This window comes from Nasonia vitripennis, chromosome 1 (assembly GCF_009193385.2).
Source record: "Nasonia vitripennis strain AsymCx chromosome 1, Nvit_psr_1.1, whole genome shotgun sequence".
Lineage (NCBI taxonomy): Eukaryota > Metazoa > Arthropoda > Insecta > Hymenoptera > Pteromalidae > Nasonia > Nasonia vitripennis.
This window is the reverse complement of record NC_045757.1, coordinates 13,752,746-13,766,287: the sequence shown is the minus strand read 5'-3', so window position 1 is coordinate 13,766,287 and position 13,542 is coordinate 13,752,746. Positions and strand designations below refer to the sequence as shown.

General features: G+C 43.5%; 3 protein-coding genes across 4 annotated transcripts; 1 reads left to right on the top strand and 2 right to left on the bottom strand.

The window, feature by feature from the left end:
- Positions 1-105: 105 nt before the first annotated feature.
- LOC100114090 (zinc finger matrin-type protein 2-like) lies at positions 106-2,424 on the top strand. The gene is made up of 5 exons (XM_001599202.6): positions 106-256; positions 608-828; positions 901-974; positions 1,062-1,207; positions 1,309-2,424. The coding sequence occupies exons 1-5, from the start codon at positions 248-250 to the stop codon at positions 1,453-1,455; spliced, it is 597 nt and encodes a 198-aa protein (XP_001599252.1). The 5' UTR covers positions 106-247; the 3' UTR covers positions 1,456-2,424.
- Positions 1,699-4,685, bottom strand: LOC100679424. 2 transcript variants are annotated; one of them, XM_008210610.3, is made up of 3 exons: positions 3,787-4,685; positions 2,342-3,549; positions 1,699-2,145 (listed from the first exon to the last, which is right to left on the bottom strand). In XM_008210610.3, the coding sequence occupies exons 1-3, from the start codon at positions 4,092-4,094 to the stop codon at positions 1,718-1,720; spliced, it is 1,944 nt and encodes a 647-aa protein (XP_008208832.1). In that variant the 5' UTR covers positions 4,095-4,685; the 3' UTR covers positions 1,699-1,717. The 2 variants fall into 2 exon arrangements, with proteins under 2 accessions (XP_008208832.1, XP_008208833.1); XM_008210611.3 differs by having other exon boundaries at positions 1,934-2,159; positions 3,787-4,681.
- A 7,317-nt stretch (positions 4,686-12,002) lies between these two features.
- Positions 12,003-13,461, bottom strand: LOC100680061. The gene is made up of 3 exons (XM_003426956.4): positions 13,374-13,461; positions 13,006-13,268; positions 12,003-12,653 (listed from the first exon to the last, which is right to left on the bottom strand). Exons 2-3 carry the CDS (start codon positions 13,053-13,055, stop codon positions 12,206-12,208), a joined length of 498 nt encoding a protein of 165 aa, XP_003427004.1. The 5' UTR covers positions 13,056-13,268; positions 13,374-13,461; the 3' UTR covers positions 12,003-12,205.
- Positions 13,462-13,542: the final 81 nt, after the last annotated feature.

The window sequence follows — 13,542 nt, the reverse complement described above, 5'->3', positions numbered from 1 at the left end:
GAGAAATTTCACAGATAAAAATAGATTTGGTCTAGAATCAGAAATGGATTGTTTTCAAACACTAACTTGAAGTTAATCACGATTGTTTTGTATAAAAACTGTGAAGTTAGGCACGCGAACTTATCTGACTTAATGCCTACTTCACAGTTCATATTGTTTTGCTGTCAGAAAGACAAAAAGTGCATAACATCATAATAACGAATCATCAAATTATCATTAAAGAATAAAAAATATACGAGTTTCCAAAATGTCTATGGTAAGTAGAATAATCCTATATCTGTGTTTACGCTTTTCAATTTAACCTCATGCTTATTTTACTGCCAATATTATTAAGTTTGAGGTTAGGACTTATTAAGTTGCAAAATGTATGTATTATTTATATCTATTTGAGAATTACTATTATCCAGAAAGAGAGATGAAATCTTTAAACGAAACTTAATTAACTTTATTATTAATAAAATTTTATATTAATAAAAATTTAAGATCATTAATTTTAATCATCACTATTATCCAATTAAACTAGATTCTAAAAACTAGAACAATCTGCCAAGGTGGTTTTTAAAATGAATCCTAAGAATAATACGATACATTTTTTATAAATTTTTAGCGGCCAGATGATCACAGGAGAAAATGGAACAGAGAGGAGTACGAGAGATTGGCATTGCAGCGGTTACAAGAAGAAATCGCAGAAGAAGAACTTGGAATTCCAAAACAGCCAACAGTCAAACGGGAACTTTTAAAACAAAGAGATTATAAAGTTGATCTTGAATCAAAGCTTGGCAAAAGTGTTGTAATAAACAAAAATACACCGTCCTCACAAAGTGGAGGGTAATTATTGCTTTTTCAAAAATAAAAAGTTATAAAAAATGTATGTAATCAAACATTTCTTATTTATTGCAGGTACTATTGTAATGTATGTGACTGCGTAGTGAAGGACTCCATAAACTTTTTAGACCATATAAATGGAACAAAACGTACGATAATTATTGACAAATGATTGCACTCTAAACTATCCACTTATGTGCATTGATTTACTGAATTAATAAAAATATTGTTTCTAGATCAACGTAATTTGGGAATGTCAATGAAGATAGAAAGATCAACCCTAGAACAAGTAAAAGCCAGGTTTGCTGCAAACAAGAAAAAGTTGGAAGAAAAAAAGAAAGACTATGATTTGGAGCAACGAGTAAAGGAATTGAAAGAGGAAGTTAGTAAACTTTAATGAATTCCAGATATAAATTATCACATTCTTAGCTAGTCAATAGTAGAACTATATTGAAGAAACTCTAATTTGTTTAATTATTTCAGGAAGAAAAAATGAAAGAATATAGAAAAGAAAAAAGGAAAGACCGAAAGAGAAAAATTGATGAGCCAAAAGATGACGATGGAGGTCCAGTTGATGAAATGGCAGAAATAATGGGCTTTTCAGGGTTTGGCTCATCAAAAAAGAAATGAAAATATAACAAAATATAAATATTAGACTAGTATAATTTTTAAAAAAGTATATTATTACAAATGATACTTTACATTTCTGTAAATACCGTATTTTTCACTTTGTTGAAAATGATCGATCAATAGTGGCATACTTTAAAATACTGATTAAATAATAATATAGTTTAATTTCAATTACAATACTAAAATTAAAAAATTATATAAAATAAAAGATAAAAAATTATTTTAATGACTTGAATTTCTTAATTCTAATTCTAAATGAAATTCAGTAGTTTTCACCTGATTCATTTTCTTCAAGACTTAGTAAAATATTTCTGACTTTTCGACGAACTTCATTTTGAACTTTTTTAAAACTTCTATCTGATGCATTAAAAAAGGTTTGCAAGTATTGATCTGCTGGAATAACTTGATCAAAATAATTCTTCAGAGATTCATCTATTTTAGCAAAATAGTAATTTCTATAGGTAGATGGATTCAAATCTTTTTTTGTATATGCTTTTTCATATTCTGAACTATAATTTGACAATAGCACACTGTCAGGCATTGCATATTGGATTGGATTTTGAGGTGTTGTTGGCAGAGATACAGGAGTTCTAAGTTCTTGTGTGAAACTTCTAAACTCTTGGTAACCTTCACTTCTTGCTTGATTCGCATAATCTTGAAAACTTCTCTGAAGAGCACTTTGATGGAGTTCTGAAAAAATTAAACTATATGATCATTTTTACATTTATTCTATTATTTTATGACTGTGATTGATAACAAAGTAAATTTGCATAATTTATTTCAACATTTCTTGAATCCACATAGTATATTGTGGCACGATTGAATACACAGTATTATTTACTTCATTCCATCAAGAATGAAAATTAAAGTTAGAAAAATGTTTTACCTGAAACTTTTTCAGACAAGTGAAAAGATGCATTTGTTACTCGAGATGGATTTGTATTGATTAGTGAATCATTATTCACAGGATTGATTGTCATTTGATTTGCATGGTCCACGTTTGTGTCTGCATCAATAGAAAAAGTTCTTCTCCTAATGGTCTCTTGCTGCGTGCGATGCAAAGTTTTAGGTGTATACATTTGAGGATTTTCAATATTTTCAGTTGGAGAAGCAGCTCTTATTATATCTTCTCCTTGTAAATTCTGATTTATCAAGTGCATTAAAGCCATTTTATTTTTATTTCCGGGTACATACGAATCACTGTAATAAACTTCAGCTACGGTTTCAAATATAATTTTTTTTTTAGCATCTAGAATTTCAGTATTCCTGTTCGGTGTCATGTTACTGCAGAAATAATTAGTAGAATTTGGATTTCTCTCAGCAGATACATTGTTAAGGCCAGATACTGTAGGGTCAGAATCAATTTGTGATCCATCTATATCTCTTTGAATTTGATTCTTTGGAGTGACAAAGAAATATTCAGGTGTGCGCATGGTTGGTGGAACAGAAGCCTCTTCTGGTTCTTGAGCTTTAATAAAACGATAGTCAACTTGAGAATACTTTGGAAAGCCTTGATCAAGACCGGACTGAGTTTTTTCTTTATTAGATTGTACAGTGGATGAACATTCGCTGATGTGAGCCTGTGTGAAGTAGTTACTTCTTGCAGCCAAGGATGGTATAATCTCATCAAGCCCAGCAGCAACTTGTGGATTCAAAGGTTGACTGCAGAATGGTGAAGTACTTCTGATCGAATTTGTCGGCGTCTCTGGAATAACATCTTGACCTTGGGTTGTACTCACTGATTTATTACATTCCAAGTTTGTAGCCTTCTTGTTGGTTCGCCTTTTTCTTTTCATTGCAGACCTACTCGGTGGTAAATCATCCCCTGAGGTAGGAGAAGAGTTTTTCTCTTGCGATTGACTAAAAGGATTTACCACCAAATCATTTTGGGAAGTCAAAGTTTCAATGATACTCTGAGGTGTTAGCAGTTGACCGGTGGGTGATGCAAAGGTGTATGGACAATGCGCAAATTTTTTATCAACTCTCTCAATTTTCATTGGCTCCCTCTTGACTTTGGATCCCTGAGACATGGTGCAGCGATAAGGATTTTTATGTTTCATAAACTCCTTCTTCACACCTTGAGACAGTCCGTGCCTGTACCAAAAGAAAAAAAACGAATTGCATAAGGTTTTTGAAATGCAAGCGAGGCGATTATCAATAATAATACTTAAAAAATGTGCAAAGTAAACGATAGCAATGACAGAAAAATTAGAAACGATTTTTTAGCAAGAAGAAGATAAGTTTTATCCCGAAGCCGCGATTGTTCGATTGTCGTTGCGCACATCAGCTCCGCGTGTCACAAAGAATGCAATCCCTCCGCGAAATAAGCACCTCGGCACGCCGCCCATGACGCTGTTCAATCCGCAAGACTGCCAAGCCTTGCCCTGGATCTGCCTCTCTGTGAGAAATGGAAAAGCCACCCGGAGCACGGCGATCTGCTTCTCGATCTTCTTGGACCAGCTTTCCTCCTCGTCTCCGTGGCTCGTTCGTCCGCAAAAGAGCACCCGCGAGCGCCACTTGTCGATCGGGTCGAGCTTCTTCGTCGAGGTCGGGCCGTCGGGGCTGCTGCGAAAACTACCCGTAGACGGCGGCGAGAGCACCTCGGTCTTCACCTCGGCCTTCACCTCGTGGTCCATCATCGTCGCGAATAAGACACGTAAGTATATTCCACGCGAGATCGCGAGATCGCGACACGAGAACCGGGAGACTAATGAAGTGTGCAGTGTCGAAGGGCGCGCGATCGGCCGTTGTTTTCGGCTAGCGAATTCGGCTTACCTTGCGTCTGAGGAGAGAGAGAGAGAGAGAGAGAGAGAGAGAGAGAGATGGGATTTCGATCTTCGCGGTACAGATGTCCGGTACGAACTTGCGGTGCGCCAGTGGCGACTTTTCGAGAGCTGCGCTCGTGATTGGTCGGGGCGGCACGCCGCTGTGTGCCGAGCGGCGGTTTTCCGAGAATCAAAAAGGGCGACCGCAGTGCTTATACTAATGTATAGGCCTTAGACGTCGCTTTGCACACTGTCGTCGGCGTGCTCTGATGACGGTGATGCCGGCGTGAGTTTTTTGTTTACCAAAACACGGTGGACTGAGGCGGCAAGAAAGAAGACGTCCTATTCTGTGATGGAGATCGTGCGGAAGCTGAAGCGGTACGATGGATTGATGGCTGTGTTGGGATAGCCTTTTGTTTTTCGTTAGTTTGATATACATTGCGAACTTTTATACTTTATAACCTAATCTTCGGTTCATCGCACAAGTGTACAATGTTAATCCTTCATTGTTCCGTGATTTCAATTCAATTCAATGGATTACAAAATGCGCTGTATAGTCGTTGCAGGGGGGAAACAGCTTCGCACATAAAGTATCCATAACGATATTCTATTATATTCCATTAGAGCGCGTAATTTGCCATCGCGTACGGTGCGCACTTGATGACCGTTCTCTCCCAGCTAAATTAACCAAGAAAAAAAAGTAACGCACGCGTCACTATCAATTCATTAATCGAAACGATACATTAGCGCGTACAACAGCTACCGTTGCTGAAACAAAGCAAAGCCATACAGCATACGATTTCTTACAAATAAAACTCGCTCGCAATTAATGCAATATCTCTCTATTATAATACATGCGAGAGGTGTGTGTGTGTGCGCGCGCGCGTTGTTCACGCTCCGGCGCCAGAACGATAAATGACCATTTTTTCTGCGCAAAAAAGCAGGCGCGTGCAGCGTGTCTATCATTTTCTCGATCTCGAGCTGCGCGCGAGAGGCATAGAACGAGAACTGCTAAACGCTGTACGCGCGCTTATACTCGCGAGAAAAAGAGGCGGCATTCGAAATCGCTCTCGCGATGCACTGTAATCGCGCTCTTGGATGCGAGAACGAAAGTGTACTTACCTTACGTATACGATGAGAGATGAGAGCGAGTCCTTTGCGCGCGGAGAGAGAGAGAGAGAGAGAGAGAGAGAGAGAGAGAGAGAGAGAGAGAGAGATCATATAACGGGATGGGTAGTTTTCGGGATGGCTTTTCCGGGTATACTTTGATCGGTTTTTCTTTAGAATGCGTTATTGCAGTTAATGCAAAAATTGCTGACGCGATTGCAGGTGGAAATTGGGCTTTTGTTGTGGGGTCTTTGTAGTTTTGAAATAGTTTAAATAAAATAATAACGACGAGTCTGAAAAGGCGAGCTTTGAGCAAACCGGTTAGTCAAAAAAAGAAAGAGAAAGAGTAGTATTCCGAGTTCAAACATGTTCTATCTAATAAGAAATCAGGCAATTACATTTGCAACGATCACTCCTTTCGATCCTGGATCTCGACACAGATTTTGCTTGAAAATTGCAGTAAAACGTGTTTCAGATTGCGTACTTTTTTTCTAGACACTGCCTAGCTTTACTTTCCTCGATCGTTGACCCAGTTGTCGCTTGGAATTAGTCTGGGATAAGTTGATAAACTGCCTCACAAATGAGTTTATATGGCAGATACGAGCGTCGTTTTAGATTCAAGTATATGATTTAAATTCATCTCAACTTTTTTTGCGGACATTCGTTAAACTTTCATGTGCACGTTCTCAGAACCGGTATTTTTTTACCATTTAAAATGCGTTTCTATTATATATTACAATTAAATTTACGTAAAAATAATTCGTACAACGAATGAATAATCACGCGTAATCGAGCCGCGTAATTAATTCAATGTTAAGCAAAACGACAGACAGCAAGTGCAATGAATGCATCGAAACGCTAGGCGCGCACGTCAGGATTACACTTCTCAACAAATCATTCGCTATCGATTTCACTATCAAGTCTACACGTTCACTCGTACGTACAACATCTCTATCTCTGAACGTCCCACTTTCTCTGTCTTTATTTCATAAACTGTATACAGCCGCATATGCATAAGCGTGTGTGAGCGAAGACTCTTGAGTTCATTCACGATTTCCTTCGCGATTAACATATCTCCGAATTATGTATTGCGCATTCGCTGGGAGTTAGCTAATTGGGATTAAATTATTCTAATTGATTTCGTTCTCGACCTGAACTTGGCGCGCATCTCTTTTTTTATTTCAAATTCTTTGCGAAAACCGTTCCGAGCGCGAATCGCGCGTTCTCGTATCAAACACCCCGAGTCCAACAAAATCGTTGAATTCGAAACGTTTTCCAAACCGCATCAGCTCGAGCAACAATCGCACCGCGCAGGGTCAGCAATTACGCAGCGGTCACCTCTCTCTCTCTCTCTCTCTCTCTCTCTCTAGCATCAGCTAAACATCCGACTGCTCGGTGCAGATCTCCTCTCCCACCTCGGCGCGTTTTTCCTCCTCTCCGCTTGAGACTACCTTAGCTCTCGGAGCTCTTTCTCCGGCTCGGCGAGTTTAATGCGCGCTCGCATCCAAGTCGGCAGCAGCAGAGAGCAGCAGCGGCTCCTTTCTTTCTTTCTCTTGGACGGACTAGTATACACTCGCATACACACAAACGCGGCGCGTCGTACTCGCTCTCCTGATATCTCTCGTATCCTCCGCGGCGCACACTTGCACGAGGATGACAATACCGCAGCATGCAGTGCAGCGTATACGTATAATTCTGATGTGCGCGTGTGAATTTGTTTGCGGTACTCTGGTGCGCGCTCGCGATTAACGAAGCGCAGTGTTTTGCCACTGTCGCCACTGACACTGATACCGATTTACTCGAAGGAGGGAAAAGCAGTGCGCAGCAGCGAAGGAAACGGCCGCCGAGTTCTGACACCTGAGCTGCGGTGGCGCATGGAGGAGCAGCTTTGATGGACCAGGAGGCTCGAGCGCGCTGCTTGAGTCGACCGCCCAAGAGGTACGAGATCTACTCGAACAAGAGGCGCCGGGACCCGGGCGGTAGCAGCAACAGCAGCAGCGGAGCCGCCGGCTCCAGGATGCCCAGGAACGCCAGCACGCTTCAGCCCATCGAGGAGTCGAATTCCGGCAAGTCCGGTGAGTACTCGCTCTTCGATCAGCTTTTAAGACTGTGAAAGTTTTTTTTCACTCCCGCCGTCTTTTCCTCAATATCTTTTTCGAGAGTTGCGCTCTCTCGTTAAAGATGTTTTTTTTTATTGGATTTTCGAGCTCCGCCGCGAAAGTACGACGACATCCTGCGAGTGGATGTAGAGCCAGACATAAACAGCCGAGAGGCTGATGCATAGTACTTCCGGTACACACATAAGAGTGCAGGGGCTGAACTTGGTTCTTCGTCGCACCTGCGTGAACCTTTCACGCGGATCATATGTACGATCCATCTTTGCCGATGGAATTTTCAGCGTTAGAAGCACAAACGAAAACTCTCGGGGGAATAGCGTCGCGTCACACATCAGGTGGAAGAATTTGCATACGCGCATAGGGAAGCATAATTGCCGAGAGAGTGCAATTCCAAACCTCAAAGAGGCCGACGTGCAATCATTCTCTCGATTCGCGCGCGCGTCAGGCTCGAGACCCTGTATAAATATTATATTCCATAATTTGATACAGCGCGCTAAGAAGCTTCCAGTACCTATATCCATAGGGGTCATCGAATCCTCGGAGAAATAATCCGCGTAACTTTCGCATAATGCACGCGCGCGCTCACGTCCTCGGCGCGGTTTTTGCCGCCGTCGCGACTGACGTATAAGCGAACCAATTACTGTCGCTTTGCCAAGAGGATGCAGCGTGAAATTATATCCCGTGGCTGGCTTCTTCGACGACCGCGCACCGCTGCTGTGATTTTTTCACACACAGTAGCCCTCTAGGCGTACATCGTTTGCAATCAGAGGCTAATTAGTGGCTGATGCTTTTCGAGGAATTCCAACCCGCGTATACATCCGCAGTTTTTGCCATCAACGCGGCTGTCGATATACTCCTGCGGTAGCTCTCGATTCCCACATCGGAGCCTCGAAAAGAAGCCACGAAATTCCATGCGGCCGCTCGTTCTCGTTCTAGGACATTGCGTACTTTCCCTTTTCTTTTCCACGGAAGTGAAAATACAATCCTTCGCCGCCGCGGTCTCTTGCATCTCACACACGCGTACACACATAGTAGCGCGCAGACACACGGAGAAGCGACGACCCACCCAGGATAGCGGCTGGATGCTTCTCCGGGCATTTTATATATATATAAAATATAATGTACTCTTATTTTCAAGCGCGCGCTCAGCTGGGCAGTCGTGCGTGCCTCGAGAGCTCGATCCGCTTGGAGGACCGCATATAGCAGCTGGAGGCGCCTGCCGTGTACAAACTCGTGGGTGGGTTGCGCTCGCGATTCGGAGCGACCGATAACCCGTGAAACCGCTGCTGCTGCTGCTGCTGTGTCTACGGCGAATTATGTACGGCTGATGTAGCTTTGCTTTCGGATCTTTCCTCGCTTTTCTCGTTTATGGATTTTTCGACCACGTCATCTTATTTAAATTGCGCCGTCGCTCGGCATCATGGGACTCTTATCCAATTTACCATTATTAGCGGCTTATCTCGTCGAGGGGACTGTTCGCTGTAGTTCTTTTATTAGCCGCAATAAGTATATACGGAGCGGTTAAGCGAGTTCTATTTTCGTAAGTACACGGCATCCGTGTATAATACGGCAGCTTTTATTTTCTTGCACAATTATTTTAGAACGAGAGTCGCCGCAGAGCCGTCTCAGAGATTTTTACGACTTCATTTCCTGATGCGACGGTGGCAAAAGGAGAAAAACCGCTTCTCAGCGGCGAGAGCATAATGAGAAAAGCGATTGCGACTCATTCATTTGACGAACGCGTTGGTATCGTGGAAAGGTGTATACGCGGGTGAAGCTCTAATGCCGAACGAATCAATTTTCTGTCCGATGAATTGAGGGAAAGTTCTGTCCGGGAGCACGAGTAAAAGAAGTAGCATCATCTTACACAGAGGAAAAAAAACAGGTGTAAATGCACTTGGTTCTTATGCTCTTTCATGTATACCAGCTCGTACCGCGATAGAGTGTACACGTGGTTTTGCGCGTTTCGTTTTCTCGTAGATACACCAAACGCGATCGCGCATTTTTTCTTTCCCACACTTTCATCGAGAGCATTATTACGGGTACATCGAACGTTTTCAATAATGAAAGAAAAAAAATCACTGCTCCGTTCACCCACGCCGCTCTCAATTTTTCCTTATTTCCGTTTCGACTGAAAAGCCGCGCTCGCTCGCGCGGTCTTTGGCGGGCACGAGTCGCGCCGCGGCTAATCAAGAAGACGATCATTCCGGTCCAGCGAGCGCGGGGGCCCATAAAACGCGCGCTCGCGCAGCGACCGGAATGCGACCCGCGCAAGAAAACCCCACCGACTACCTTAGAAAATCTCATATCGCCGTAGATGGAATACTTTTCCTCGCGGCGAGCAGATGTAACTCGGGATGCGTATATACTTCTGTCCTCTGATGTGTGTACAGTGTTTGCGTTATACGGTGAAAGAATGTGTGCGTGATGATTTTGGGTCCACAATCGAAAGTTTGCGACGAAGCGTTCGTTCGCGCGACGATTGTGTCGCGGAGATTGACGGCTGCAGGAGTTGCAAAAGCCGAGGACACCTTTCTCGAGGATAGTCGTTATGTTAATTTAGCAGAGGTATACTCGCTTGAAAGTTGCGTCGACCGCGCGACAAATGAGCGCAATTAATTACGAGGATTACGCGGCTAATTCTACCGAGACTCGCTCCTTTTTTCCTCTCCATTATTATACCAACAACGCCGAGACACATTTCATTTCACGTCGCGCAGCAAGTCATCCCCGCAGTGACATTATTTTCATTTTTCAAAGGTGAAACTTTAAGAGACGTCGGCGTGAAAGTCCAAAAAATAAATCCGCTTGTACAAACACGCGCACTTTTACTCCGCGCCGCAACAATACCACCGCGAGTATACAGCGCGCGCTCGTCCTCGAAAAAACAACAATTCTCCCACAGTAGTCGCCGAGATCGATCGATCGAAAGTGTAAGTATCACACAGCGCAGCTATTGTAAGAAAAAGAACTAACCACGGACAACGCGCAAATTCCTTTCTCGTGTCTCTCCCATAACATCGCGCTTCTGGGTCATTGGGGCAGAGCAAATCTAGGCGAGAGCATTGAGTAATTAAGAGCCGCGACGACGACTGCTCGCCGCGCGCGACAATACTTCTAACGCCGCGGCGCGATTATCGGCCGTGGCGGTCCAGCTACTCTATACACACAGGCTATGTACTCTATATACATCACTCCTTTCACCGTCGCGCGCGCGAACCTCGGTGCACTTGGCCGTGATCCCCCCACTGGGGACTTTCTCTTATTACCGGAAAAATCGCCTCGGATATAAATCAACCTCGATTCTACTCGAGAGACGCGAGTACTTATATTGCTAGGAAAGTTGCGGCTACTCCGCGAAGCGCGACTCTGTGCGGCTACTGCTGCTGCTGCTGCTGCTGCTGCTGCTGCTTCTCTTTCTTTTATGCTTCGGACGTGCGGCCGAGGAGGATGATATACGCGCGTGCGATGCAAGATTTTTGGAAACGACGCGATGAAAGTTCGCTTTACTGCTCAGCTGCTCAGTTCGAGCAGTAAAAATGAAAGTCAAAAAAATATGCGATTGCTTAATTAGACTATGTGCGCGGCGGACGCGGAAGGAGTACATAACGCAGCGAAAATGAAGAAATGTAAAAGTTGAGCGAATGCGAGCGGATTAATTATATTGCTATGGAAATACAGGCACGGGTTAACGCGCGTACGTGTGTGGTATACTGCGCGAGTGCGTTTTCTATTATAAGCCAAGACCTCCCAAATTTACTGAGAAAATGATATGCAAAGGGATTAGATGCCTTGGGAGAGATGTGCTGCGTGTATAAGCTTATAACAGAGCGTGCGGTAGAGTACCGTCTTCGTGCTTTTGTTGGCGATATCCGTTTAATTATCGGTGAACCTTGTTGTAGCACGTATTTTAAGGAAACTATGATTGATTAGGTAATGTTTAAACCCTCGATCACGATCAATGAAAAGTAAACTGGCTATATTGACTTTGTTCCATCACACTTGTGCCCCCCATTGCGTACAAGATATTACTTCAAAAATAGTAAATTTCAATATACCAGTCAGCAATTTCAGCTTTGCGTAAATTTTTGTAGTATTCACACAAAACTAAAACGACATTTCATGCACTATAGTATCAAAATATACCGTACAAAGCGTCAGTTACACTCATATTTTTTTTCTGCGCGTTATTAAACCAGATTATCAGCGCTGTAGTGAGGCCGCATATCAGCAACGCATGCACACTATATACGTAACGCTCTCACTTCCATACAAGTAGTATAGGTGCATACTCAGCCTTAATTTCGAGATTACTGGGCGATTAACGGGTTTGCCTGCCGGCGTCGCACATCGTGTTACGCATACGACGCGCTCCGTACTCCATCGCAGGAGGCGCGAGTTGTAGAATCATGTGCACCGTTAAGCCCAATTATTCACCTCAAATTGCTTCGGCTTGCCGACCGTTCTATTTTTATATGTCAGACGAGTCTTAGGATGTGGGAAGAGTTCAAGTTAGAAGTTACTGTGCGGTTATTGGGCAGAAGCGATCTGGCTTGTGTGCGCGTGTGCGTTTCATATTCATTTATTTATATACATGCATACTTTATTTATGTATGAAATATGCCTTATTACTGCAAAAATTCTCTTTGCCTCTATATAATATGTCTCTTATTGTGTTAGTATTTTCTGTATACAAAAGATTTCCAGTTACATTACACACACACACACACACACATACTAGTAGCCTTTCAATTTACAAATTCACTCATCCCGATGCTCTCTCGCCCCATCATTCCCAAAGTCAGCAACGCCGACGACCGGCGAAGCTTTCCAGTCCCTCATCTTATCGTAGAAAATCGCAAGTCTCGACGTCTCCACCGCGTCGCCTCTCATCTCCAGCGCCTCTTGCACCCATTGTCGATCGACGTTAGACTCCATGAGCACGAAGAACTGATCCGGCTGGCTGTTTAAAGTCTTATAAGCCAGTGTGACGCTATTGGAGCCGACGCCGCCGTCCACGACGCTCACGTCGCCGTTCAAATGCAAAGCCGCCGCGATGATGCAGTTGATGGTGTGGTGCATCGGGGGTGTGAGGGTGATCCGAATGGACGAGCTGACGCTCGTCGTGGAGTTGGTACTGTCAAGCAGAAGGTTGTGGCGTTCGGCTTCTCCGTCGGATATGAAGTCTCCCGCCATCAGCCACTGGTCTCTGATGATAAGAAATAACAGCGAATAATCAACTGATATCATCATAGCGTTTTTCTATAAATATCTAGAATTATCGCAACTCTTTACAAGCTCGAAGTAGTACTATGTCGTATGAAATGAAACGTTCTCTCTTGGAAGTAGTTGAGACGATCCAAATTAGCATAATGCGTATAAGCATAATCGATTTTCCAAAGCCGCGCACTTGGCATAAAAAGAGAAAACGTCTCTTAAAACCCGAGTGATTTTCACTTCGTCACACAGGATCGACGCTTATCCGAAGTGAAAATTAAGTGAAAATCACCGTCAACTTGAAAATTTTGAAAAACTAGCGTAATAATTCAGCGTACACGTACCCAGCGCACAGAGCGAGAAGCGCGAAGAGCAGCGTCGACCTCCGCAGCATGTTATCGTTCCTATGTTATACACTTATCGCTCGGCGAGACACTCTCAAAAGATCTGCCGACTCGCAGCCTCCTATAACGAGACGACGAATTGTTGTCGATGATGAATCGATGACGCTAGAGAGATTCCCCAGTAGATCGACTCGCTTCGCGCATGCGTAAATCGTCAGCGTTCGCGGTACTCTCGATAGCGTTCATCATCGTGCGATGATATCCTGATGTTAAATCAGAGAAACGCCTTGACTATATATTATGATTGTATATAGATTGTATACACGGTGATGCAGCGATCACTTTCACCGCGAGAATTTTATACGTACCAACTCACACTGCGGAGGAGAGACGAGAGTTCCCGACCTCGCAGCCTTGGCCGGTTTCCGCGTGCAGCCGCAGGGCGTGATCTGGCCGGCCGGCTCTCATTTGCATCATCCGAGTGCTAATTAGATAGCGCCGGCACTCTTCGTGTTTGTATACGTCAGTCTCGATGTG

Coding starts and splice junctions, on each gene's coding strand:
- LOC100680061 (XM_003426956.4), bottom strand. CDS start 13,055: ATGCTGCGGAGGTCGACGCTGCTCTTCGCGCTTCTCGCTCTGTGCGCT. Junction 12,654..13,005: donor CTTCTCGCTCTGTGCGCTGG/GTACGTGTACGC, acceptor TCTTATCATCAG/AGACCAGTGGCTGATGGCGG.
- LOC100114090 (XM_001599202.6), top strand. Junction 975..1,061: donor CCATATAAATGGAACAAAAC/GTACGATAATTA, acceptor TATTGTTTCTAG/ATCAACGTAATTTGGGAATG. Junction 1,208..1,308: donor TAAAGGAATTGAAAGAGGAA/GTTAGTAAACTT, acceptor TAATTATTTCAG/GAAGAAAAAATGAAAGAATA.
- LOC100679424 (XM_008210610.3), bottom strand. CDS start 4,094: ATGATGGACCACGAGGTGAAGGCCGAGGTGAAGACCGAGGTGCTCTCG. Junction 3,550..3,786: donor GTCATGGGCGGCGTGCCGAG/GTGCTTATTTCG, acceptor CTTTTGGTACAG/GCACGGACTGTCTCAAGGTG. Junction 2,146..2,341: donor CTTGTCTGAAAAAGTTTCAG/GTAAAACATTTT, acceptor TAATTTTTTCAG/AACTCCATCAAAGTGCTCTT.